The sequence below is a fragment of the Epinephelus lanceolatus genome, chromosome 10, assembly GCF_041903045.1.
Source record: "Epinephelus lanceolatus isolate andai-2023 chromosome 10, ASM4190304v1, whole genome shotgun sequence".
In the NCBI taxonomy this organism is placed as follows: Eukaryota; Metazoa; Chordata; class Actinopteri; order Perciformes; family Serranidae; genus Epinephelus; species Epinephelus lanceolatus.
The window spans coordinates 23,548,732-23,574,509 of record NC_135743.1 but is presented as its reverse complement, the minus strand read 5'-3'; the positions used below and the strand labels follow the sequence as shown (position 1 = coordinate 23,574,509).

The 25,778-nt window shown below is 39.5% G+C and overlaps 1 protein-coding gene across 1 annotated transcript in view; it reads right to left on the bottom strand.

The window, feature by feature from the left end:
• The window catches only part of si:dkey-233k19.3 (dynein axonemal heavy chain 11), a 54,123-nt gene that overhangs the window by 6,313 nt on the left and 22,032 nt on the right, over positions 1-25,778 (bottom strand). Inside the window, exons 43-75 of the mRNA XM_033641779.2 lie at positions 24,837-24,987; positions 24,599-24,730; positions 23,885-24,058; positions 23,089-23,293; positions 22,630-22,795; positions 22,406-22,508; positions 21,497-21,736; positions 21,260-21,421; positions 20,952-21,145; positions 20,483-20,645; positions 19,928-20,051; positions 19,648-19,790; positions 17,707-17,868; positions 15,233-15,466; positions 14,919-15,065; positions 14,342-14,455; positions 14,116-14,259; positions 12,507-12,689; positions 12,276-12,377; positions 12,036-12,170; positions 10,450-10,623; positions 10,080-10,315; positions 8,417-8,539; positions 4,740-4,944; positions 4,439-4,603; positions 4,086-4,226; positions 3,623-3,793; positions 3,074-3,196; positions 2,012-2,205; positions 1,785-1,933; positions 1,583-1,710; positions 983-1,210; positions 143-334 (exon numbers count right to left, since the gene is read on the bottom strand). Coding sequence (XP_033497670.2) covers positions 143-334; positions 983-1,210; positions 1,583-1,710; positions 1,785-1,933; positions 2,012-2,205; positions 3,074-3,196; positions 3,623-3,793; positions 4,086-4,226; positions 4,439-4,603; positions 4,740-4,944; positions 8,417-8,539; positions 10,080-10,315; positions 10,450-10,623; positions 12,036-12,170; positions 12,276-12,377; positions 12,507-12,689; positions 14,116-14,259; positions 14,342-14,455; positions 14,919-15,065; positions 15,233-15,466; positions 17,707-17,868; positions 19,648-19,790; positions 19,928-20,051; positions 20,483-20,645; positions 20,952-21,145; positions 21,260-21,421; positions 21,497-21,736; positions 22,406-22,508; positions 22,630-22,795; positions 23,089-23,293; positions 23,885-24,058; positions 24,599-24,730; positions 24,837-24,987 — 5,407 coding nt within the window. The remainder of the gene's footprint in view (positions 1-142; positions 335-982; positions 1,211-1,582; positions 1,711-1,784; positions 1,934-2,011; positions 2,206-3,073; positions 3,197-3,622; positions 3,794-4,085; positions 4,227-4,438; positions 4,604-4,739; positions 4,945-8,416; positions 8,540-10,079; positions 10,316-10,449; positions 10,624-12,035; positions 12,171-12,275; positions 12,378-12,506; positions 12,690-14,115; positions 14,260-14,341; positions 14,456-14,918; positions 15,066-15,232; positions 15,467-17,706; positions 17,869-19,647; positions 19,791-19,927; positions 20,052-20,482; positions 20,646-20,951; positions 21,146-21,259; positions 21,422-21,496; positions 21,737-22,405; positions 22,509-22,629; positions 22,796-23,088; positions 23,294-23,884; positions 24,059-24,598; positions 24,731-24,836; positions 24,988-25,778) is intronic.

Below are 25,778 nucleotides of genomic sequence, written 5' to 3'. Positions count from 1 at the left end.
ATTCAACATCCCTGTCTGATGATAATGCCACTGCAAACCCCATAATCATTATAAATTTACACAGCTTAAGAAAGTAGCAGTAAAAAAGCAAATTAAAAGTTTTATCAATAACAATAAAAATATGAATATAAAATAAATATACTTTAGCGTTGGCCTCTAAGTAGTTGTACAAGACACTGGCCGAGATGGTGAGGTCTCCGGTGCTGAAGGGGTAGTTATGGTTCCACCCCTGGGGACCAAATTTACGGCGCTCCGTGACACAAGCATGAAAGAAGCAGAGGGAGAAGAGCATCGAGTTGAACTCCTGTTCTCTGGAGCACATATCCAGAGTGTCCTTAGAAGAGAGAGAAAGGAATACAGATTACTATGGAAGCCAAAAACAGACGTGCTTGCAATTATGTTTTTTAATGGCATAATCTCAAAATCACAAGTTCATTTTTTCATTATTTCAAGATACCAAAGCTCATTTTGTCAAGATAACAGGTTAATTTATGCATATTCTCAAAAACCAAATGGCAGATTTTTAGAGATAGCAAGATAATTAATCTCAAGAAAACGACATTTGCATTCTTGCAAGCCTCTAATAAATATAGAGAACTAGAAAATGAGTGTCTGGTTTATTTGATCACACCTAATTTCAGCCTTCAAGATCACCGTCATGACTCAAGTGCAGTCTGATGTGTTGATCATCAATAAGTGCTCATTGATCTGACAAAATCATCTTAAATCAGTTGCTACAGTTGTCATGATGCCATCTATGTATGTTGCCGTGGCACTCCTGATATGTGATAAATATTCAAAGTAATACGAGTAAATGAAGGACCTTTTGTTTTCTCACGATAACAAGTTGATTATCTCATGATCTTGAGATAAAGGCACTAAAAAAAGAATTACATGCACAGCCCTTCTCAGCTTCTGTAGGTTAAACTGAATGCTATGGTTTTTTGTTTGTCAATTGCAATGCACTTAATTTTCAGCATACTTGAGTGAAGTTGTTGAGGGCTGCATGCAGACTGGCATTCATGCCAGTGGGAGGCTCATTGGTGATTTTGATGGCATTCTCCAGTATGCCTCTGGGGATAACATGCTGCTCAGGGCTTGGTGCTGGCTCCCCAGTGATGAACACTCTGTAGTTGGGGTGACTGTCCACCGCTGCTGTCTCCAGAAGAGCATCGAGAGAGGGCAGCCAGCGTGCCACCAGGTGTATGTTCTGAACAGGGAAAAATTTCACAAATATTACAAAAAGACTAGGCAGACTATGTACTAGGTTAATAAAAATAAATTTGTTTTTTAATGTTCAGTTACGTTTGTGTTCATTTGTAAAAGATTCATGTTAAAAAATGTCTTGCTATGTTCAAAAATGATTAAGAAAACCTCAATGGCTCACTTGGCTACAGGCTCCTCTCTATAAAAGGAGGCATTTATGGAACTGATTTAGCCAATTATGGTTTTTATTGAACCAAATTGAGTTTATTTCCTTGCTCGGGGGGAAGATAATATCATTAGGTGCGTTACAAGCTTGCTGGAGGAGCAACCTGAAGTCACTGCAGTAACTTAGCCACTGAATAGCGCTGCTTCCTACCTGCAGAATGACCCAGTGTCCAAGTTTAGACGCATTCTTTAAAACCCTCTCAGCTACCTCCTCCTGCCCCTGTCCCAGGGAGACGTTGTGCAAACTGCCCTGGTCAATGGAAAACCCCAGCTTCAATCCTGCACAGAAAGAATATCTAGATATCTCTACTAAGTGATCAGGGAGTATAAATAACAAACAATTTACACAGTACCTAGTTTTTCTACATCTTTGAGTGGATCCACTCCAGGTGAGAGGATGAAGAATACAGGGGTCGAGGGGCCACTATCCTCATACAGCTTTTCAAACTCCAGTCTGGCAGCATCCACATATTTTGTTCCCATGCACTCCTCCACAAAGTTCCTGCCAGGAAACATAGTCGAAAAGCTTGGTAAAATAAAAGCACCTACAAATACAAATGTACTTTGGTCATTTAGTTACCTTAGTGTATAGGTCATCCTATCAGGGCGAAGTGCTCGAAGGATGATGAGCTTCTGGAGAGAACTTTTATTCTTCCAGTCCTGAGGAAGTCTTTCCTTATCAGGACAACTGGATTCAACAATCTTCCTCCAGCGCTTTGGTGAGCTCTTCATGTCTTTGTCCAACCCGCTGAAGTCATCCATTGTAGAAATTTTCTATATCCAAATAACAGATATCAGAAAACCTATCCAAGCAGTGGAATAATGGGATGTAGTAGGGATGGGCATTAGTACAATAGTACTTGATTTGGACGTCAGTATTCGTTGAACATATAGAGTAATCGCCACTAGAATTTTCACTTATATTTTTATATATATCTAAAATTGGCAAAATCTTATTTTTTTATTTTTAGAGCTGCGTGCACTGTCTCCATCATGAGACTACTGCTGCAGGAGTGTGAGCTCCTCACAGGGGAGACAGATGGTAAGAATCTGTCCACACACACACACACACACACACACACACACACACACATACACACACATGGCTAAACATTATTTAGCGGTTAGTAATGGGTTTAATGAGCGAGTCAAGCGGTTTCCATGTCGGTGTGAGTTTGATGGGACTGTTAAATGACTTGGTGTCAGATGTTGGTTGTTGCTGCTGTGTTGGCCAGTGCTAACCGCGCAGATGATGAGCTGCCCAGTAGGAGAGCGGCTCAAGTCTCTGGAGATTGTTCTTCGTCTGGATCCAATCAATGTAACAGCACACAGTGACAAAAGTTTGCTGATTTTCTTATATTATCTTTGAATTTATGGTTTAATGGGCTAAATGAAGCCTGGTTGTTTAATAAATTCATTTAAAATTTCACTTATTTTCCATTGTTGGCCATGTTAATTCTTACAATAGATTTTCTTTTTTGTGAGTACTTGATTACTCTGTAATAATCCAATGCAAGTCCTCGAATATGTCAGTTAGGTTACTTAAAATGCCCATCCCTAGTATGTAGTGATGACCTGATGGCTAACAAGAACCAAAATGTGGCCTTTTGACATGTGATGTTGTTAATAACCTTGAATGTACCTTGATGGCTCCCCAGGCATGTGGAGAGAGGAAGGACAAAGGACTAACTTTGCAGGCTTCCACATGGAAACGCAGGAGGAAGTCAAATTCCTGAGCATCAATCAGGCCCTGCTTGAGCAGAATCTAAGGGGAAGGACCAAGAGCAGTTTGTAATGATCTATGTTGTATTGATCTCCTTTAAATCATTTCCACAACAACTGAAAACTGCAAGACAACTCTGGTAAAGTGATTGTTTGAACTCATACAGGCTGAATAAGTGCTTCTGAATGTGAAATAGCCACATGAAGGACAGCCTTCAGAACAGCACAATTTCTGAGATGAAAACAGTTGGCGCGATGACAGATAATTGCATTATGCCATCAGAACCAACCCCCTTGTCAGAACCAACTGTCTGAACAGCAGCCATGGAGCAAGGTGTGAGAGGTAATCAATAACAGCGTATGGTCCTGCTGACTGCTTTTAATTGAAGTTAATGTGGGGGTAGAAAAGTACTTTGATTGATGAGGATGACAGGAGGCCCCACCTCTGAGGCGGCCCTGAGTCCCTCACCTGGAAGGCAGCGTGTGACAAGAAGGTTAACTTGTCTCTCTCAAACAGGCCCTGGCTGGTGTACAGGAATACAGAGTAGGTGATGGCCTCAGTGAGGGTGTGCACCCTGGTCTTCACATCCTCATCCCATTCCGCACACTCCATTGCTTTGTTGAACACTGAGTTAAAGGCCTGTAATATAACCAAAGAGAGGACAGTGCTCATATAGACCTTAATGTCTGCACTGCATTGACAGTTACACTCAGAAAAAGTAACATTTTTGGTACTTCAAGCACACACTCAAGCTGATTTGAACATACAGCGCTGTGCCTAAAACCTTAATAACCAAGAGAAACAATTAAAAACAATTTTTTTAAAAAATCCAACAGATTATTGCTCAAAGACAACTCTGAGCATTGCTTGAAATGCTGCAAAAAAACGATGTGTGTCCTCTGAGAGTACTTTGGGGGGGTAAAGGTTTCACCTTGAGAGAAAACTGGTACATGGGGTTAATCTTGCTGAGGTCATTGATGATGAAGAACAGGAGTGATGCTCTCTCAGCTGCTGGGCGGTAAAGTTCTCGAGCCTCGTTGATCTCTGTCTCGTTCTCCCTGGCCTCCACCACCTGTGTGTTCCAATTGCACAAAAATGAGCTATTAGGCTCTCAGTCATGCTCCAAAACCCTCTCACATGTTCCTAACTACACACCATTTACAGCTAATGCAATAAAATGAGGCGCTTGCTGTCTTGTGACATTCAAAAATACAGAAGTGACAAAAAAGACATTCACTCGACAACAGTCGGACACCTGAGAGGACCCTGTTGTAATAACCTCACCTTGCACTGAATATGAGCGGCTGTGTTCTTGGTGTTCTCGAGTTGCTCCACCAGAGAAATATCACCCAGGAAATTACCATGGGCTGCAGAGAGGCGACTCAACAGGTCATCCTCCAACCTCTTAAGCTCAATCTTGAAGAGGTTCTGCTGTGTGGTCAGCTCCATCTTGGGAACCATGCACAAAACAATTCAGACTTTTCTATTTAGTATAAGGACTGATGACATGCATATTTAACGAGTTACAAAAATGCTTTACTGTTGCTAACAGTCTACATCTTTCAATAAAGTCTTAAGGTTTCACCTTTAGGGCCTCCAGGTCAGGCCTTTCCCGGGACACTACCTGTCCCAGCAGCTGTTCCTCCAGGCCCACAGGAGTCACTGTGAAGTTGATGAGGGTGGTCTGGGCCTGGAGCTCAGGAGGGAAATGGGGATTGGCCAACTTGGTGTGGATGATGAGTTTAAAGTTGCTGTTGTATTCACACTCCTTGCCCCCAATTCGAATGTACCTGGATAACAGGAGATAACAATTTTAAAACTTAACCACTGTGTTGTCATATTCCTTAAGGAAGGATCACTGTAGTTTAATAAATGACATATATATATATATATATATATATATATATATGTTGTTATGAAGTTGTTACAGTACAGGAAGTGCACTTCAACTAAACTACTATTACTAAATATAGAAAGAGGAGATAAAAATAAAGGCAAGGTACTGAAAAAGTTCAGTACATAAATGGAACAGAGAAATTACAATGAAAATATGAAATACATGCTTTAAAAGGTTTAATAATTGTATTAGAATGAGAGAGCTGTACAGGTTCGCACAAAAATGTTCAATGTGTTGATTTTTTTCCCTTTTTTTTTGGCAAAACTTCATCTTCACAAAATAAGCTTGAAATATATTAATGCCTAACTGGTAAGGCAGCTTAGACAAGAAGTCCTAAAAACATTAAGAATAAGATTGAGCTTGTGTGTTTACAGATCCATCTCTATGACAGCTGAGCAAACAGGTTAAAAGCGTCAGAAAAAGTTAGGATTTGAGTTTGGATTGTTTGGTCAAACTATTCTTTTCAAAATCAAGAGTGGACCTTTATGTTTAGAGTTACTGTTCACAAATCAAACACCACTTTGCTGAAAGCACAGTAGTAATTATTTCTGCAAAAACGGTAAGAGAGTCACATTTTTCGTCCCATCAATAAGCTTTTAAAGTGAGGAAGTGAAACATTAATGATGATTAGAAATATCACCAGTGCTTTGCTTTAAAGGACGGTGCAGGTGATTTCAATGATGATTGAATGATGATAATGACTGAATGACAGTCCTATAAAATATTTGAACTGTAGCAGTGCAAACCCCTTATGCATCTGAGCTCATCGACCTCTCACTGTCATGCATTGTGACCTGAACAGAGGAAAGAACTTCACTGTGGCTCCAAATGTCACTCATGTGGTAGACAAATAATCTTGAGAAATTATGAAAGATTATCACCACAGCAGCCAATATTTATCTGTTCCTGCATTTCAATTAAATTAGCGATGGCTTGACGAACCTGGTGGCTTTTCATTTTTCTCTAATTACCCCTTGGATGTCAGGCAAGGCCCCAATTTTACGGCACAGGTTCCTCATGGCCTGGGTCTGGTTCAACTCTATATCTTCACAAGCCAGAATTAATGTACTATTGATAGAACCATTACTCCACCAAATTAAAGTCCTTGCTGATGGATTGGCTTGTAGTCTTCCGTCAGCCATGAAAGGAATAATTAGTATTCATTACTTCACACTCTACAACATTCCAATTATTAATGAACTTCAGCTGTGGATCCCCACCAGATCCATCATGGCTGCCCCAGCAGGTTGTATTAATCATCGACAGAAACAAGTGTGTGGGTCATCTACAAGGGATAAACTTATAATCAGATTTACTATGATGAATTGTTACGTCTGGACAGACAGGATTTCAGAAAAAGTTCAATGAACAGGCGCCAAAAAATTCAATATTCATGGTCATACATACATCAGAGCAAGAAAGATGTAAACATTTTTGAGGAGGGAAAGCAAAGCAGAATGTCAATATGTGGTATTTTGTATCACTCTGGTGTTGGTTGTCCCGTTTAGGAAATTTGCTGAATTTTGTCTGTTGAGGGTAATTAGTAACCAAACAAAGGTAATTACAGAGCAGCTATTTTGGTGGCACTGTCGTATTTGTGAGGGGGATTACAGTGGGCAGCAGCTGAAAATGTTTAAAATCAGGTTTGACACTAGACAGATTTACCAAATACAGGGTGTTTCAAACAAGTGCCAGTTTGGTTGGCATGTACAAAAGCTAAAAGGTTTTAAAAGAGGTAGTTCATAATTTTTGAAGTGGGATTGTATGAGGTACTTATCCATAGTCAGTGTATTACCGACAGTAGATAGCGGCTGGCCCAACCTCAGTTTGGAGAAGCAGACATGGGTATTTCCACAGAAGCTAAATAATGTACTGCTGTGGACATGGGCAGTAGCAAAACATATTTTTAGCCACCTAGAAAAATCTGTTTAAGTATACACTATATTTGGAATATTTTCACTGCTTTACCTCACCTTCAGACAGCCCTTTCCAACAGGGAACTGAAACCGTTATCTATTCTCTAGTCAAAACCAACAGACTCCTTTGACAAAAACTGTAATTTTACCTCACAGAACACAGAAGCTGCTAATCTACCGCTCCATTTGAATTATTCCCTTAAATCAAGTGGCATTTGTGGTTGTGCTTGTTCATAATTAAATAATAAAAAATAGACATAGATGACCTCACTACTATCAATTAACATCACATTATGAATTACAATAATCCTGATAGAAACAGATAGTGCTCGGACACATAACAGGACAGGGGTAAATGCAACCAAAATGCATTGAGGATGGATTGTGATCTGATTGGCTAAATCACGTCCAGGGGCGACCACTTGGAAAACAAGTGTCAGTGTCATTGCGTTTTCAATCCTGTCTTCAAGATCCACTAAAAATTAAAAATTAAATTACACACAAATTAAAAATACATGAAACTGACATATAGAGATGCCATGGAAAACAAATGGGAGTGGAAGGGGCAGGGTAACTTGTCCCTTATTTTATCTTTTATTTTTGGACCCATGCAAACGAGATGAGTGACAGAGCGACAGGATTTCAGTTGGATCTAAATGTGGACAATGGAGACACATATTAATACCCGATATAAATGTAATCATGTTAAATCATATCTAGATACAATCTGGATACAAGACACATTTTAATGCAAGGTGTAAAGTGGTTTTAATGAGTCTAAAGACGATTCAGTAATGTTATTCTGTCTCCAGATAAATGAATGCAGACGAATGCTGGCAAATCACCTATCAGCGATATGACATTACTTAAGCTGAATTGAGTTTGCCATAATGATGGAGGACCACTGAATTTAGTGTCTAACAGGCCATCTTTTTGTGGGAAACAGGAGTCCTTATACATAACCATGACTGTCCTCAATTCAGCTTTTACACTGAGGCTCAGCTGTTCAATATTCATCACACCTAAAGAATATGAACACACAAATATACATCTATCACCCGTCTTGAGGGGCCAATCAATACACTGGCCTCAGGGATTCAGAACACGTACTGCAAATTCATTTATAATCTAAAGAGTGGGCAATAATAATGCATTCAGTCATGTCTTACTGGTGTTTCAATGCTCAGTGAGATTCAACCGTCTGGCAAATCTGCTCCTATTGTCTAACACCGCAGACACACTGGGGCGAGTTGTGGGCTCATATCGACTTGTGTATCAACAGCGATACAAAAACTGTACACTGATTAAAATGTTTTTGGTGTGCAACAGCCCCATGCTAAAGAGCTTCGACAACAAAGTGCTTACCATTGGTCAGCTGGTTTAATGTTTTATATATGTGTTTTTTAATCCTTGAAGTAAACCATATAAATGTAATGTTTTAGTACTTACCTTCCTCTCTTAATAGTGTTTCTACTCAGCAGAGGCTCTAGGACTGGGTCTACCTTTTCTGGCAGATTCTCTATGAGAACAGTTTCACCACAGGCGAGGGCTTTCTCAATCACATCCAGAAACCTACCGAATAAAAAAGGAAACTGAACAAAATGGGTGAAACAAACTTGTTTGGGCATGTACATTTGTATGCTACCATATATTAGCAGCAGTGTTAATTTAGTTAATGAAATCTATGACTACATACGCAATCAACATGCAGTATTGCTGACGGGAAAAGATAAGACTAAAATGTTGTTTAAAAAACAAAAACTTGAGATGAGATGAAATATTCTAGACTTTTTTTTCAGTGCAGCAGTTCAAATTCCTGTGCTGCACCATATCAGGACTACAAAATGAGCCCTGTCAGGAGGACTCAAAGTTACCTACTTATTAAAAGCTGTGGTTGGTAACTTTAAAAAAAAATGTATTTTGTCATATTTGCTGAAACTGTCACTGTATTCACACAGCAAATGAGACATAAATAATAAATGAGACAGATAATCTCTGCCTACTCTATTGCCTTGTATAGCTTCTGATGGCCTTACCACATGCAAACAAAAACAACCAATCAGAGCTGAGGAGTCTCTAAAGCAGCTATCAGTCATGTCAATCACAACTCGTGAATTGTGGTCAAACTGTCAAACTTGACATTGCTGATCAAATATAAATCAAGATTCTGTTACTGCATTAACTATTTCTTGCTTCAAATGTTTTCAAGAACATATTTTAGTGTACTGTTTAGCTGTAAAATGAAAACAGTATCGGCAAATAGGATGTCGTTAACCGATGACAGTGGCTGATATTTTCTGTTGTGTCACATCAATTTTGCACAGGCTAAAAAGCAGGGTTCGAGATTAACGGCCGCAAACTTCAATTAATGAGCAAGTACAAGAAGAATACAATAACTATTTAGCACATGGGCGCTGTGATCTTGCTGTCATGTGAATACAGTTTACTGAAGTACCAAGCACCACCATGCCATGCAGTAACAAAATCTTGATTCATATTTGATAAGCGCTGCCTAGTGTGATAGTTTGACCGCACTTCACAGCGTGATTGATGTGATTGACAGTTCCATTAGAGACTCCTCAGCTCTGATTTGTTGCTACTACCACGGCGTGGTCTGATTCTAGTGAATGCCATTAGGAGAAGGAGGAAGAAGAGGGGGGACATTTTTTTTCCAGACTATCTGTGACACGTTCTTCTTTCAGAATATAGACAGTTTCAGCAAATGTGACAAAAGTTATTTTCATAAAATTTGTGTAGTGTAGCTTTAAAATTTCATTGACTAAGAAAGGACTAAAGTAGTCATGGTTTTCTTTGACAAAGATAAAAACTACAATTCCAAACTTTTGTTCAACAAAAATTTGATTGAAAACGAAAAATAACAGAATGAGGTTAACTAAATATGATAAAAACTAACAAGGACATTTGCCACAGGACTAAGACTAAATAAATGCTAATAAAAATCAACACTACTTAACAGTCTGTGAATGTGGTGGTAGGAGAGATTTTAATCTCTGAAAAAAATACATACTAATAACAGAAAGGACGATAAACAACACAAACTGATACATTAAAAGGTGATTATAAATGCAATCAGAATACAGCCCCTTCTCACCCTTTATGTCCCAGCTGCACCACCCTCAGCTCTGACCCTAGCCTGTTTCTGATCCACTTGATGCCCTGCTGCTGAGGGTCGATGATGAGCGGCCAACGCTCACTGGTGGTCAGGATGGAAGCGTTCTCTGTGGACATCCTATCATTTGGCAGGCCCTGGTTATGCCAGGCAGCCACAGTGGCATCGTCTGTAAGCATGAGGATTGGATCCAGGCCGTCTGTCAGGGGTACAGAGACCTGGAACAGAAACCGAGGAATGATGTCACTCTAGTTGGAGCGCTGGTAGCAGTACATTGAGTTCTAGTTCACAGACTCTGCTGTGTGATTTTGCTCTCTGAACAAAAATAAGTCTGTTGCAAAACTGGCCTTACCTTCAGAGACTTCAAGAAAGGGATCCATGTGTTGTTAAGGAGGTCCACACGATACTGTCTAGTAAAGTAACCCATGTAAGACACGAATGCTGAAGTGATGAGGACATCACCACACAGGGTTTGCTGCTGCTTTTCGTACTCGACAACTGCCTGGGACCAGCGCTCCTTCTCTGACTGTGAGACACAAAGACCAGGCCTCAATATAATTTTAAAATTACACAGGAGACACAAAGAAAATTAATTTACACAGCAAATGCTTCTAGCTTCTGAAGAACTGAAGAAGAATCGACACTGCAGGGAAATGTACATGCTGGGCAACTTCCCACTCCATTTATAATGTACAAATTAGGAAGATGTAAGCAGTAAAGCATACAACTGCAATTCCCTTAAAATAGCTCTGGAAGTTTGGCTGTAGATTCGCTGCATCAATTTAGCATTCATTTAAACCTTCAATACTATGACTGTGACAGCACTACAACAATAAATCATGCATGGCATTTTCTTACAAGGGGCTGTGGATCTAGAATATGTCACATAATAAATTCTCAGACAGTTAAAAATCACTATAATTTTACTCTAATGTATTATGGATTGCCTGTAATATCACTCAGTCTGGGGTGAGACATTGTTAATTTCCAACAGCTGTTGAGGCTTTGAGGTAAGTTAATGATTAAATATAGACGGCCTGATTTATTAGTCTAAACACTATTGCTTCCAGGTCAATGCCATAAAGACAAAACATTTATCTTGATATGCTTAAAAGCCAAGCTGTTCCATGCAAACCGCATTTATTTTCTGCAGTAAGAGAGTCAAACCTACAAAATGGCCACTGAAATGGCCATCTTTTAGTTCATATTAGCATCCATAAAGATAATACATACTGTAGAATGAAAAAGGCATGCACAGGAAGGCAAAAGAGATTAATATTCAACAAATTATACAAATATGCAACATTTAAAATGTATATATTACAAATACTCAGATTCCATAATGCCCCTTGCTTCCAATTTGTTAAAAAAAAATTGAGCATAAATTATTATTATGCTACAAACTAGAGATTGTGCAAGGACATGAGCATGGAAAAGTGCACACACACACACACACGCACGCACACACACACACACGCACACACACACACACACACACACACACACACCATGTATACCGTCTAGGTGTACAGTAAAGACACAAACAACCATTCTGTACATACACAACCTCTCCACTGCACTGACTGAGAGCAGTGTTAGTGTAGCGTTCTTGCCATCTCTCTTTCTTTCTCCATTTGGAAACCGTTCAGCCAGCCAGTTGCCCAGTTCAGCCATGCGTTTTCTGCGGTCCAGCCCTCTCTACCTGTCTCACAAGTCCCCAGTATGCTGCTGGGCCAGGCTGTAAAATCTCCCTCTGCCTGATCTACTCACACAACTGTCAGGCTAGCTTGCCAGGACATAACAACTTCTAGTCCAGATTACTGATGCAATTCGATTACCAGCGCCTCTCCATGCATGCCTCCGGCAAATTGACAGTTTACTTTCTGCCAGGTCAGCCCCAATGACACTAACAAACTCCTCTACTTCTCCTTGTTTTACCTCTAAGCCCTTGACCAGTCGGTTGGCCAGCTCTATGGTCTGGTTGGTGCGCGTCACCTCCTCCTGACAACTGATTTTCTCAGATGTAGCCCTCTCAACCTGAGCTGTTAGGCTCTGGAGGCTGGCATCAAGATCCTGGAAAAACAAACCAAAGGAGCCCATGGAAATCAGACACCATTAAGAAAATCTAGCTTTTAGACTAAGTGACTTAATTAAATATAATCATAACATTGCACTTACCGCCAATTTCTTTTGAACTGCTAACATTTTGGCTTTTGCTGTTTCTAGCTCTGCATTAGCTTGTGATAGTGCATGCCTCTTTGGAATGACCTCACAATAAATCTGCAAAAAAAGGGAGGCATACATTAAGAAAAAAAAAAGCTCTGTAATTAAGAGCAAACCTTCTTGTAGGAAATACAACATGTATTAACATTTATCATAACTTCAACTCATCTGAAGGCACTGCCTGACCTCATAGTATCTGACAATGTTAATAGTCCAGGCACACAGACCAGCTGCAGCTGTAGATTTGGTCCGTACAAGATCAGGGTGGAACTCTGGGTTTCTCAGATACTCTTGTTTCACCACAGTCAAACAGACCTCAGGGATGTGCTCCTTATCGTAAGACACCAGGGCCTGCAAGAAATCATCCACCTGACGGACGAAAACAAAAATACAGTGGACACATTAATACCTGCACCAGCATTTCTTATTTTAAAAAAAAACTGAAAAAGATACATATACAGAACACGTCACAAACTAAAGCAGTTTAATGCTATGTTTACAAGAGACAGACCCAAACAAGGATTATAATTTGATTTCTTTCTCTTTTAAACGTCACACAAATTGTATAATCTCTTATGTTGTTTCTATTTTATTTTATTTTATGAATGAAATCAGTATGGATCAATTCCAACAGATCTTATATCATTAAAATCATAAAGTCAAAAGCTAAACTAACTAATATAATGAAAAACCACAGTGGTAACACTGACTACAGCCCTTTTACACAGAGATCTCGCAATATCGCTGCAACAACGAACCTTCATTGTGCCAACTTTGCTTTTTTGAGTAGAGACAAACAACACAGGTATTATGACGCACAGTTTGTGATTTTAGTAGCTATGCCGGCATTCCAGAAGCAAAAGAGGCCCGACGAGAGTGACGAGAGTGACAAGACTGACGTGTCTGATGGCGTTGGTCTCTAGTGTGACATATAACAAATGCTGAGGACAGCGCTTTCTAAACAATAACAATGGTATAACGTGGCGTAACAATCATTTGCCATCCCTGCTTTTTGGCAGCTGATCTGCTAACTGCTGCTAGCTTCTTTTCAAATCTCCCGGCGGTGGATCACACACATAACATGTTGTCAAAACATCACACCTGTCCCATCCTGCCGCCTTACAGTTTTTACACGGATGTCAATTTGGCTCTGTTACTAGCTCTGTTGCAAGTTTAAAGGTGAGCTGTAACCCCCCATTCTACGTTCGTACCTTTCGTACAGAACAGCAAGGCGGAGTAATGGCGCAACATTCTCACCTTAAACAGGCAGTGTCAAAGGGACTTACCAAAATGCATTTGAATATGCATGTAAAATATAAAATGTATCATCCTGGATGTAAAAGCTTTTTTAGTTTAAAAAAAGTGCCTTTAAAACCATGTTCATCTTACCCACTGAATGGCACTACATGTTTTTTCTAAATCATGCATATCAGATGCATACACATTTTTTAACCTACCAGAAAACCTACAACCAATACATTAAAAAACCTGCTAAGTCTAAAATGCTAAAACATGCTTTTAGAAAAGAAAAAATTCTCCCCCATTTCATTACTATATTCTACAGCCTTTTTAAAAACCAAATACATCTTTTTATGGCCACTATTACATTAACATTGGCTAGAGGTTGAGAAACAGGTCGACACACTTGCTCCCCTGCTGAGTGAGCATATTCATAGAGCCATCCAGCTGTAATGTGAGCACTGGAGAGATGCTGGGCAGGGCCAGGGTCAAGGCCCACACACAAATTAAATTGGCATTAATCAGGCAGATGTGAGTGACACGATGACAGCTTAACCTTGCCCATGAAGGCCCGCGCCGCCTTCCAGCTCCGATCCTTAGGTACTCGACCGCGGGGAGCTAGCAGAACCATCACAGCTGCTGTTACGTTGATCACTGCTGCAGGAGGGTTTGGAAAGGCCTTCAGCTCAGTAAGATTTACCTAAAAAAGAGTCGTAAACATTATAATATCTTTACTGGAGATTTGAGAGACTGTAGTAGTCTGATACTGTAAAATGAAGCACCTTGTTGAGGGTGTCCAGTGCTGCTGTGGCAGCTGTCAGTGATGGCTCTGCCTTGGCTAAGTCATTTTCACAGTCCTTCTGTTTGACTGAGACTTCTGCCTGGATGACAGCAACCTATATGAAAGCAACCATAATGAACTGAATCACAAAGAGTGTATGTAAAACTCAGAGGACATATTTAACAACTATACCTTTCCTTTTACAAAAAGTATGGCATTGTTACTTTGAGTTTTGTATTACTATTACCATCCCTCTATTGTATTTATTTTTTATTTTGATTAATTAATTTTTATTTCTATTTTATTGTAGTATTTTTTTTCCTTACTTTTTTTATTACCACTATTTAAACTACTTCTATACTATCACTGTCTCTACATATAGTATTTACCAATGCATATTTACTTGTCTGGAAATGGGCACTAAAATTTAGACACTGAACTACCGATAAATGTATGTCCTGAAAATTTCAATGAACAAAACTGATAAGAAAAAAGGTTTATGTTGTAAATGGCATGGTACTCTGAAGACTGCAATACCAAACAGTAAATTGAAACTAATATGCAGTAGGATATCTCACCTTTTGTGCCTCAGCATCCGCAGCCTCTCTCTTGCTGCTCACCCTCTCAGTCTGCAGTCCAATCTTTGTAATCAGAGCCTCAATATTCTGGTTTTTAAAGGTCAGCTCGGCTTCTTGGGATGCCAGTTTAGCTTTCAGATCCTCAACCTTAACACAGAAAAAAATGATTACACATACTTGAATGTGTAATATACTTAATGTCAGGGAACCCCCCCCACACTGTTTAAATCAAAGACTATTCCTAATTTAACTACCTCAACCTTGTACCTCGAACCCCAATTTTAGCTGCTACAGTATATAATAAAGACATTTACCTGAGCAGCAGTGGTTTGGAGTTTTTGAAGGCCGCTGTCAAGCCGGTTCATCTTGTGCTGGAGCTGAGCCCGGCTCTTCTCCAGAAGGTTCCTGTACAGGGTGATTTGCTGGAGAAAGCTCTTGGGGGTGGTGTAATTGTACCTCTTCTCATTGCGCTGGTATTTTTCACTTGCCTGGTTGACACTGGTGTGAACGTAGGCCATGAAAAGACTGATGGATTCCTGGACGGCAGGCTGTAAAAATAAGCAGACAAGGGGGGAGAGGGGAGAAATGGGTGAGCTGAATTGAGTGGAGTTTAACATCCCCAACCTGATGGGGACTGAAATATTATCTTCATAAATTGTGAATTCATCTACAAGTTTTGCCATCTTACTTGGCTGGCCCTGACTTACTCAATCTGAAATTTAGGTGCAGCTAGCAGGAATGATTAGGCTTTGAAACCTCTGTGAAAATAATGTGTTTAGACCACTGACATGCAGCTAGTAAAACATGCACACTGTTTACATTATCTCCGATATCCTCCAACTTTCTAAACACTGTCTACGGCGGCTGTTGTACTACATTCCAACAAGGTATTCATCATATGGTGCTCAATGACACAGAGCCTCTATTAATCATACAGTTAGCGATCAATTAAAGCAAAAACAAATGAGCAGACAATACAAGGATCAAACCTAACCATAACTCACAAAAAGCCATTGCTAATGATCATGGAGCCAGTAGGGAAAAATCATTATTAATTAAGATCTGACATAATGCTTTTTGACAAAGCATGCTATGTTCAGTTGAGATGCGAGAGAAGTTCTCATTGATTGGCCACGTGTAACATCTATTAGTGGGTTGTGCATTTCTAACTTTAAATAAATGATAATTTCTTGTTTCCCAGCCTCTTTAAGAAGACAAACACTCATTAATGACTTTAAATATACATTAATGTCTCACATATTGTTTTTATTTCAACTTTTCAAAGTGTTTTGCTATTAATGCACATTAACTTAAACTAACAGAACTTTCTGCATCCACAAAATGGAAATGATTACGTCTTCCTCTTCCTTTCCTACTACTACTAATAGGGCTGCAACCAACATTATTTTCTTTACTGATTCATCTGCTGATTATTTTTTTAATTAATCGCTCAGTCTTTAACATCAGAATTTTTTTTAAAATATCTCCATGGTAATGTCTTGATATCATGTTTAGCTTGACCGAAACATATTCTGTTTACAATTATGTATGACAAAGAAAGGGATCAAATGCTATTCAAGAAACTGGAACAAGCAAATGCATTTTTGCATGAAAATCAACGTCAACTCCAACTCATTTCCTGACTGAAGCAACTTTTGTGGGTTCAATTTTGTGGTATCAATATTGTGTTTGTTTTGATATGGGTGATATGCTGCTGTACTGAGTATCAGTGTCTATCACAAACATGGTTAACCATTAGCTGACTGTTTTGGCTGCATTTAGTTTTCTTAGTCTTTATAAGCTGTTTGGTGATTAGTAACATGTCAACTGACACTTTTTCTATCTTTGTAATTAATGCTCTGGTAACACAACTGCATTTTCCTTCAAACCCCCCCCAAAAAACACTTTAAAAAAATGACACTGATTATTCAATTATTAAAATTCTTTTAATCTAATGAGTTTTTCTTCTCACAATTGACTAATTGATAATTACTGCAGCTCTAACTACAATCCCAAGCTGGAACACTGGTCTACTACAGCTGCTGCTACAACCATTACTCAACTTCACCTCCTACTTCTGATAATATTAGTGCTGGAGATGACTTTGCAGTCTCTGCCCTACTTATCTAATATTTTATTTTGTGTATACTTTAGATCATGGCTAATAACCTCAGTGAATATATTCTAATGCTCTTATAAAAATATAACTATTATATAAGTATTACAGATACCACTACAACACACATTTCTGCTTTATGTTAACTTCCCCACATAGACAGATGTACACACACACTAAAACAGTGGAAAGTAATAGTCTGGCACATGTTCACATATGTGATGACACTTCCTGGTTGTGACAGCTGTGCCTCCTTAGAGGGTCGTTATGTGCTTAATCACTCTTCTCTCATTAACATAAATGATCCTGGGTTGTGATCGTTCCTCTGCTATGATGGAAAACAATGATATGGCTGCACTCACTGTGAGTCTCCAGGCATGTGTTCGGCAATTTGTCAGTTCCTCAGCAGAGAACTAATGATGAGGGATCTATGGAAAAGTTAATCCAGCTGCACTGTAGTAATTAGAAGGTGTTCATTAAAGTCTAACTCAGTCTGGAAGCGGGGTACATAGCAAACCTAGGGACGATGCTGTGCTGTGTGTCACACCCATAGATGCATCACTGACAGCTCAAACTATTGCTTGCAATAATGTGCGGTGGAAGACTGAGGAAGATCATTCAACAAGAATTTTAGGGTGAGAGAGATAAAGCATGTGGGTTCAAAGGCCTGACCTCAATGTATTCAATTTCTTGGATGAACCTGTAGCTGACCGACTGCAGAGCCTCTGAGGTCCAAGGATGGAACCAGTCAACGGTGGTGCACTGGACGAGAGCAGGGAACCGACGGGCCCTGACACTAAGGGCACTGCCCACAGGAGACAAACACAGTACCACCTACAAAGAAGGAAGCAGGGAGACAAAGAGTCACCCAAGCGGACATACACAGACATGTCTGTGCAAACATGCATCCCCATACTTGAGCATGACAAGATATACAGTCAAGTGCACATTTGAAAATCAACACAGGTCATAGATATTGCAGATGCATCCAAAAGGGAAACCCATAACTGGCAGCCGTCTGTGCCCCCACTTTCATCGCCTTGGCATATACCAGGCAGCCACATTCCCAGTTGGCTGGAGCAGACGGTGACGCCACCAGAGGCCCTGGCGCAAAGATTAGCTGGATGGCATGCATGTGTACCGAGACAAGAATTTCCTTCCTTTTAACCCCCCAGTTTGTCTGGCTCTGGTAATCCAGCCTGTCAAACATATTTAATAACACTACACAGCAGCTGTGCTTTTAATTTTGTAAACATGCTGGAGTATGTGTAACATTTTATTAATTTCTGGTTGTGAGGGCACATTCAAGTGCTACCAAAATCTTCTAGTACAATAATAATCTGATTTGTGTTTCTGTTTTGTGTTGGTCATTTTATGCGACCACAATTTCAATAGCAAACAGAATCTGAATAATTATTGCTTCAAGGATAGTAAAAGACCAAGCAGTCAACAGACTACCTGAGGAATTTACTAAGCGGCAACCTCGGGGGCTGAAAAATGAAGCCAACTTGGAAGTGCAGTTCCTCAAATGGCCACTTGAGGCTGGCTCCAAAAGCGAGTTAAACCCCATAGACACCCATGTTAAAAAGTCCAACTTCACAGCAGAAATAAACATTGTTATAGACTAGACCTAAAAAACGGTTTAAGTCTCTGTAGATAATCTCACCATTCATGACAACTCTGCAGGCGATGGATGTTTATATAACTCACCCGTTTTAATTTTATTAAAGCTTTAAATTATGCATAATTAAAGGCTATGAGTGACAGCATTCTGGCACTACAGTTTACAACTAAGATCCACCCCTAGCTCCTCCACAGCTCCACCCTCTCGTCCAAATATGGTCACGGATTGGCTCCAACAACTATATATAAACCTTTCAGTCTGTGAAAGCCTGATTTAATCTAGAAAATCACACAAAAACGGTTGCTATTCCAGTATTTGCAACATCTGCCTACAGAGCAAGGAACCATAAAAAAAGAAGATGGACTCATCAAAAAGAGAGCCTCAAAGAGAGTCTGACAATTAACTAAATAAAATATGTCAATATCGGCAAAGCACTTCAGAGATGGAAAAAAACTGTTGCTGGTAGATTTGCCTTCTTATAACCTTAGCCAAAGGCTCACAGCTGCAGCTAATTCAAGTTGATGTGTAGGTAGTTAGAGTCTCAAATCACAGTGTGTCATCTTAAAGGGCTTTACAGACCCACAAGTTTGAAAAGAAACCAGGGCAGTAATTTTCATAGAACTTCTGCGATATAATGGCATCAGGATCACAATCACAATCGGGATGATTTGAAATGACCTTGAATGACTAATACTCATACAGATTACTGTATGACAGAAGGACAGAGAGGGGAATTGGGGGATGCTCTTTTTGCCTTTCTAGAAAACTGCCTACCCAGGTTTTAAGAGGAAACAATAACATGTTGACAGAAAGCAGCTCACCTAGAAATCACAGAATAGCAATGACAAATAACTGAACACATTATCAAGATAAAGTCTGCTTAAGTGAAAAAGCAATTATATCTCAGTAACTTTCATTCTTCAGACTGATAAGGCTAGAAGCACTGCTGAATAACAATGTCTTTAGAAGGAAAATTTGAAAGACTAGACCGTGAGCTGTCGTCGAACTTGATCAGTGAAGAATCTCCAGCAGTTCTCCCTGCTGTCCAGCAGTCCAAGGGCTTGGACCTGAGCTCTCACACCTGACACAATACCTTCAATCTCATCCTCACTGAAGAGCTCAGGAATTTCTCCTAGAGGGAAAGGCACAGTCATAATCACAGACTGACAAATATTCAGTCTTCATACAACTTTATGATTTCAGAATGAAAGACTAAATAAGTCTGATAAGCTGAAACACAGTATTTTTATTGTGGCGTTAGAATCTGACCTGATGCCAGTAAGTCATTAATAATGACCAGAAACCGCTCATCAGGTATCTGTGCATCAGTCAGGAGAAGAGCCACGCGCTGGTTCTTCACTCCAGTCTTCAGAAACAAGCCTGCCAGATCCATCTAAATAAAACCACACATGCTGTGAATGGACACCTACTGTATAATGTTCACACTGATGTACAGTCCAATAGAAAATTTCAAATCAACAATCATCAATGAAATATCTCAAGTCCCATGATAACGCCTTTGATTTTTAAGAGGCTATTAAATGGTTAAATTGACAAAGTTGCTTCATCAATGAAATATTGAAACATTTCCCACTGGCTTTAAATAGTATCTGACAAGTATTTCCGCATCACTGGGGAAGCTGAAAAAACTGAATTACATCAATATCCTGCATGCAGCCAGAGGGAAAACTGCTCTAGGGATTTTTTTTAAAGAAACTTTGATTTAAGTGAATTCTTAAAGAGTATACATTTTCATAAAGGCATATTTTATGACTGCGCTTGATGTTCTGTTTGGCTGAAACATTTTAATAAATCAGTATTTACCTTGAGGTCCTGGATGCTATAACCTTTACTCAGAGTGATTTGGAAAACTTCCACAGAGGATATGTATGCAGCCAGACGAGTCAGGCTCTGCTTCCCACTGCCCCCGACCCCAACCAGTAAGCCATGACCCCTTGGAGACTCCAGGATGCGACTGATGCGACAGCTGGTAACAACATAATCTTTGTTACGGCATGAAATATCTCTACCCAACCAAATATTACTATGCCATTAACTCACAGTATATTAATTTCCCTTTCTGCATTAAACTTTTAATTTTAAACTTTATCTTTATATTTCAGAAAACTGCTTATTTACTTTTCTTACTACTTCATAGTTGATGTGTATTGAGTGTTTTAGATGTATTTTTGTGTGCAAATCACTTCAAGAACATAATCAAAGGAAAACATTTTATTAAGTACACAACAGAAAATAGAATTATTATAATAGTATGCAAACCAGCTATACTTACACATGTTGCATGGCATCTTCAAACAGCACCAGATTCATGGCTGCATTGAGCTCATTGTAGCTCTCCAGGGCATCTGTGAGGATGGACCTGAGCACAGCCCAGTCTGTAACAGGCGCATAGGAGGCTTCATCGCCCATTTGGGCAAAGTGGCAATAGAGGAGGGGCTGCTTTGTCACCTTTTTGTCCTCCAGTCCCTGCAAAAGGACAAGCATAATAAATCACTGAAATCTTTCGGTCAAAGTTGTTATCAGAAGGTGAAGAACAGCAATTTATACTGTTTACAACGTTTATCAGAATCTGCGTTGCACCTCAAAGCATTCATGCACAGTCTCCATCTGGAGCTTCCTGAAGAGCTGCAGGTCCTTGACATCTACCAGTCTGTCTGAGTACACTCTGCATGACTCATGGAGCCACAGCAGTGCCAGGTCAGTGCTCTCTACCACACAGTCAGGCCTGGCGAAGAGAATGCCCTGAATAACACAAATAATCATATGAATATTTACCTTTTCATTCAGAAATCCACTTGTGAAAAAATGCAGCACTACCTGAAAGATGTTCGACAAGTCTCGTAGATTGAATGTGTAGTGAAATTTGATGGCTGTGGGCAGAAAGCTGTGAACCATCTTGTGATGAAGACTTATGGCAGCTTGGACCACAGCTGCAGCGCTCCTCTGAACCAGCGGATTGAAAAGCTGCTGCTTAAGGTGGCCACACAGGATCTGACTGAAGATTGACATCTGAGCCTCAGACGAAGGAAAGTTCACCGCAAACACTGAGAAATGTCTCTGTAAAGAGCAAAGGCACAACCAACTGTCAGAAAATGTATATCAGTGTATATTTTTAATGGTTAAAAGATTCTAATTTAGGGACAACTTTAATCTAACCTTAACATCTTCAAATTCATCACTGGCAGTCATTTTGAATCAGAACTAACTGATCTGGAAATAACTATTAAAACTACACTTTACAGGCTTTTTGTAGTGTGAGTTCCTACATTATTGTAATACATCCTCACCATGCTGCTACTTCAGTATAAAATATTATGTCGAAATCTGTTGCATGATTTGTTTATGCTCAAAAGCACACAGGAGATTTAAGATGAATTTTCCTTGTGGCATTGTAATTGCTGCTTCATCTCCATGCTAATCCCTTTCTTTGAAAACAAGTAAGTGAAATTAGTTTCTGCAGATAAAGATTCACTTCAAAAACACGTTTACTTAAGATTCTTGACAGCATTTTGAATGTATAAAGTGTGCCTCTGTCAAAGGGAGCTTTAAATAGCAATGTGCACAGTAATTCACACATAGTGTAATCTATACTTTCTTGAAACTACATTATACTTAAAACCTTGAAAGTTTAAAAGACTACATTGAAAAAAATATTCTGGTACAATACACGTCATTTAATTCAACATCAGAAAATAACACTAAGAGCAATTTAGCTGGGAAACATACTTGTAGTCTGGGGTTGATAGTGAAGCTGCCAGCAGTTGGAGTCATACAGGCAACATACTGAGTATTGTGTATTTCCTTCAGGCTCAGTTTCTGTCTGTCATACCTACGGAGGGTGAGAAAAGACGGCTTCATTTAATGAGCAAAACACACCACAGTTACAACATGTTACATGTTGTGGCATAAGGCTCAAAGAGTGGGGCTACATATGTGTGGGGTCTTCTCACCAGTGCCCATAATCCAGATGCTGACGTATTAGCGTGTGAGGTTGCACTGTTCCATAACTGTCGACAGCTGGCATGTTGATATCATCTATAAAGTAGACCATCCTCCTGTTGCCTATGGGGGAGTAGCTCTTGCCTGCTCTTTTCTCTAACTGTCGCTCAAGAGTCACTTCAAGAGAAAGCAAACAACAAAATAACATCTACCAAACTACAGTTACCTTTACACACATACAAGATGAACAATAACTTTTTTAAAGAGCTATAATAATCTTACACCAATCAAACTACATTTGGAAATGTGGGGATGTCATATGACTAAGGCAACAATTGCTAAAATGTTTGAAAGTGAAGCCCCCCCTCCACTCCACTCTTTCTAAATTTGAGCATACCAGCAGATGGTGCTACAGTTTACTTGATGTGCCAGAAGTGAGTGGTATAGAACAATCACAAAACCCCACTCACCCTGCAGCATGAGGGAGGTAGTGTAGTAGTTGAAGGGTACTTTTGTAGTCATGTAACTCTCTGGCAGACAGTCAAACTTGTTCTTGACAAGTGCAGTCTTTCCCACTCCAGCATTCCCCACAAGCATCACTGGCTGTCTCCTCTCCAGCAACAAGTCCATGAAGTACCGAAGACGCACAGTCTCTGCTGTGTGTACCAGAACAGCCTGCAATCATAGAAGCAGCAGGAAGACAGAGAGCAGAAACATACATAGTTATTATGGCTTTCTTTGAGTGTGATTTATTGACAGACATGTGTTCAGTGAATTGTATGTGATTTATAATTTCTTGTATTACCCCAGTACACCACAACTATTCTGTCATAATAGCATCATTTGCTCAGAACAAAACCCCACTAATTATGGCTCAGCAAGAGCCTTTGGAGCATTCACAGCTGTACGCAGGAGCATAAAGAAAGACAATAGAGCGTGGGTGATAGCTCAAGCCTTGTTGCTCATGCCTTCACCCCCACACAGTCTGGTATGGGGTGTAGTAGATGGTAATCAGACACAGTGGAAAGCCTATCATCCATTCTAGCACCCCTGCCATAACCTCGTGATTGGACTTTACCCTCACTTATTATGTTCACTGAAGCATACACACATTTTTAATATGACTGTATTGTTCATTTTTGGTTATTTTTCTTTAAGAAGGTTGCTTGTGAGCATATATGTGATTATTTTTCAGACTGCTTTGAAAAGTCTGTGTTTCTGGAGGGTCTTACTCTCCCATATTTATAGCAGCTTATATGTTCTTGCCTGTAATGGTGTACATGTTTCCATTTCAAACAGAGGCACGGTATCACTCCAGGGCAGGAACCGTCTGGTTTGAGGGTCAAGGTAGTACTCGAACACTGTCCCTTGTGCTGGCAGCTTCACTGTCTTCATTTCTTTGGTCCACCACTGACTGAACTCCACTCGGTAATCATAGAGCTGAACAAATCATTGAAGATATAATATCACGCATTATTACATATCATTTAAGTGGCAACCCCATGATTAGTCCAAATTATTGACAGTTAAGCTTATATAATTCTTGGGCACATGACACTGTTGACATGCCTGTCAGCTAAAGGCACTATATTGTGCCTCACCCTATATTTATACCTTCCTTACAGAAGTAAGAAGACAAATCAGAGAGTAAGTGAAGTGAAAAGTAAGTGGACTATTACTAGGATTATTAACAATCTATCCAGTAACAGTATCGTACAGTCCTTGGAGTCCTTCTGCAACACTACTACCCAGTTATTATTCTATGAAAATGCATTACTTCTGTCAAGGAACAACAGCTGAGTTTTAAGCACTCATGAAATAAAACCAAGGCTTTACAAGCTTTACTAGGACACAAACAATTCTGCAGAGCAGGTCGTTGGTCATGCCAAAACTCACCCAACAAAGTGGTGCGTACAGTTGCTATATAAGATTATATTGAATTATAACTGTTATGCCATACTCAGTGTCATCCAGTACTACCTGATCTTGATACAGGGCCCCACCAAAAGCCCAGATGCAGGCAAAGGTGAAGTAGGTCTCATAGAGCTCACGTGGAGAGTCTGATGGAATATTTTCTGGTGTCAGAAGGCAGTCAAGCAAAGCGCAAAGTGTCTGAACAAGAAGGAAATAGTTATTTTATTCCAATTTGTAATAATGGGGTAGTGTAGGCATACCATAGAAGAAATTAATTCACTGTATGTGTTCGTGTGTTGTATACCTGCACCATAGAGTTTTCTGGGATAGGAGTGATGGTCTTGAAGGTGTTTCTCATTTGTTCAAGACAACGAGGAACATACTTTTCAAACAGTATGGTGAGGTGAGCCCTTTCTGTCTGGCGTTCTCTTTGGTCAATCCAGCTGGTAACGTACCTGAGCAGGAAGGAATTGGTTTATGTTGCTGTGCAGATCTGATCAGGATCTGAATACCTAAATGTCCCCTTGTCTTTTGAGCACACTGTTATCTGGTAATTACGTTTTGTTTTTTTTTACTGTGAAAATATGTTGAAGTTTGAAATCTCTCCTGTCATGATGTCTGGAGACAATAATTTCCTTTACTTGGCACCTCTGATTTTAAGTTGGCAGGTGCAAGCTTCACAGCTGCGAAAAAGCACAAGAAGTAAAATGATATGAGCCAGCAATAGGTTATGGTTATTCTTTTGTTTTTCTTCCAAGAGTTTTTATTTTATCTGAGAAAAGGCCCATAGCAAATGGAAATGAACAGATTTCAAGTCGGCAGTAGTATCCTATAATTAAAATGTTATAAGCCAGATAGGCCTTCATGTATTTTTGTGTTTGTTTGCAAATAGCTTTTATTCTGTTTTATTCTGAGCTGAAGGAACTTCCTTGTGTTTATGTGTTGCTCCAACAAACCTAGGCTAGCGTAATATATATTTATTTATTTTCAAAATAGTTTTATTATGCATGTGAATTGATGGGGCTTATTTTAATTAGAATATAATGTATGAGAAAAATAGCCCACTTATATTAAAAAATATTTTATATCCATATGCCTTGATGATGTCGTTCTTTATATAACCTGCCTATCACTTATTTAAGCTCAATGAATAAGTATTTGACTGGAATTTCTTCCATTTGTCTAGGACACTGAAATCTTCCAGGACACATGGACAGAATAAAAACTCTGAATGGAAACAACAGAG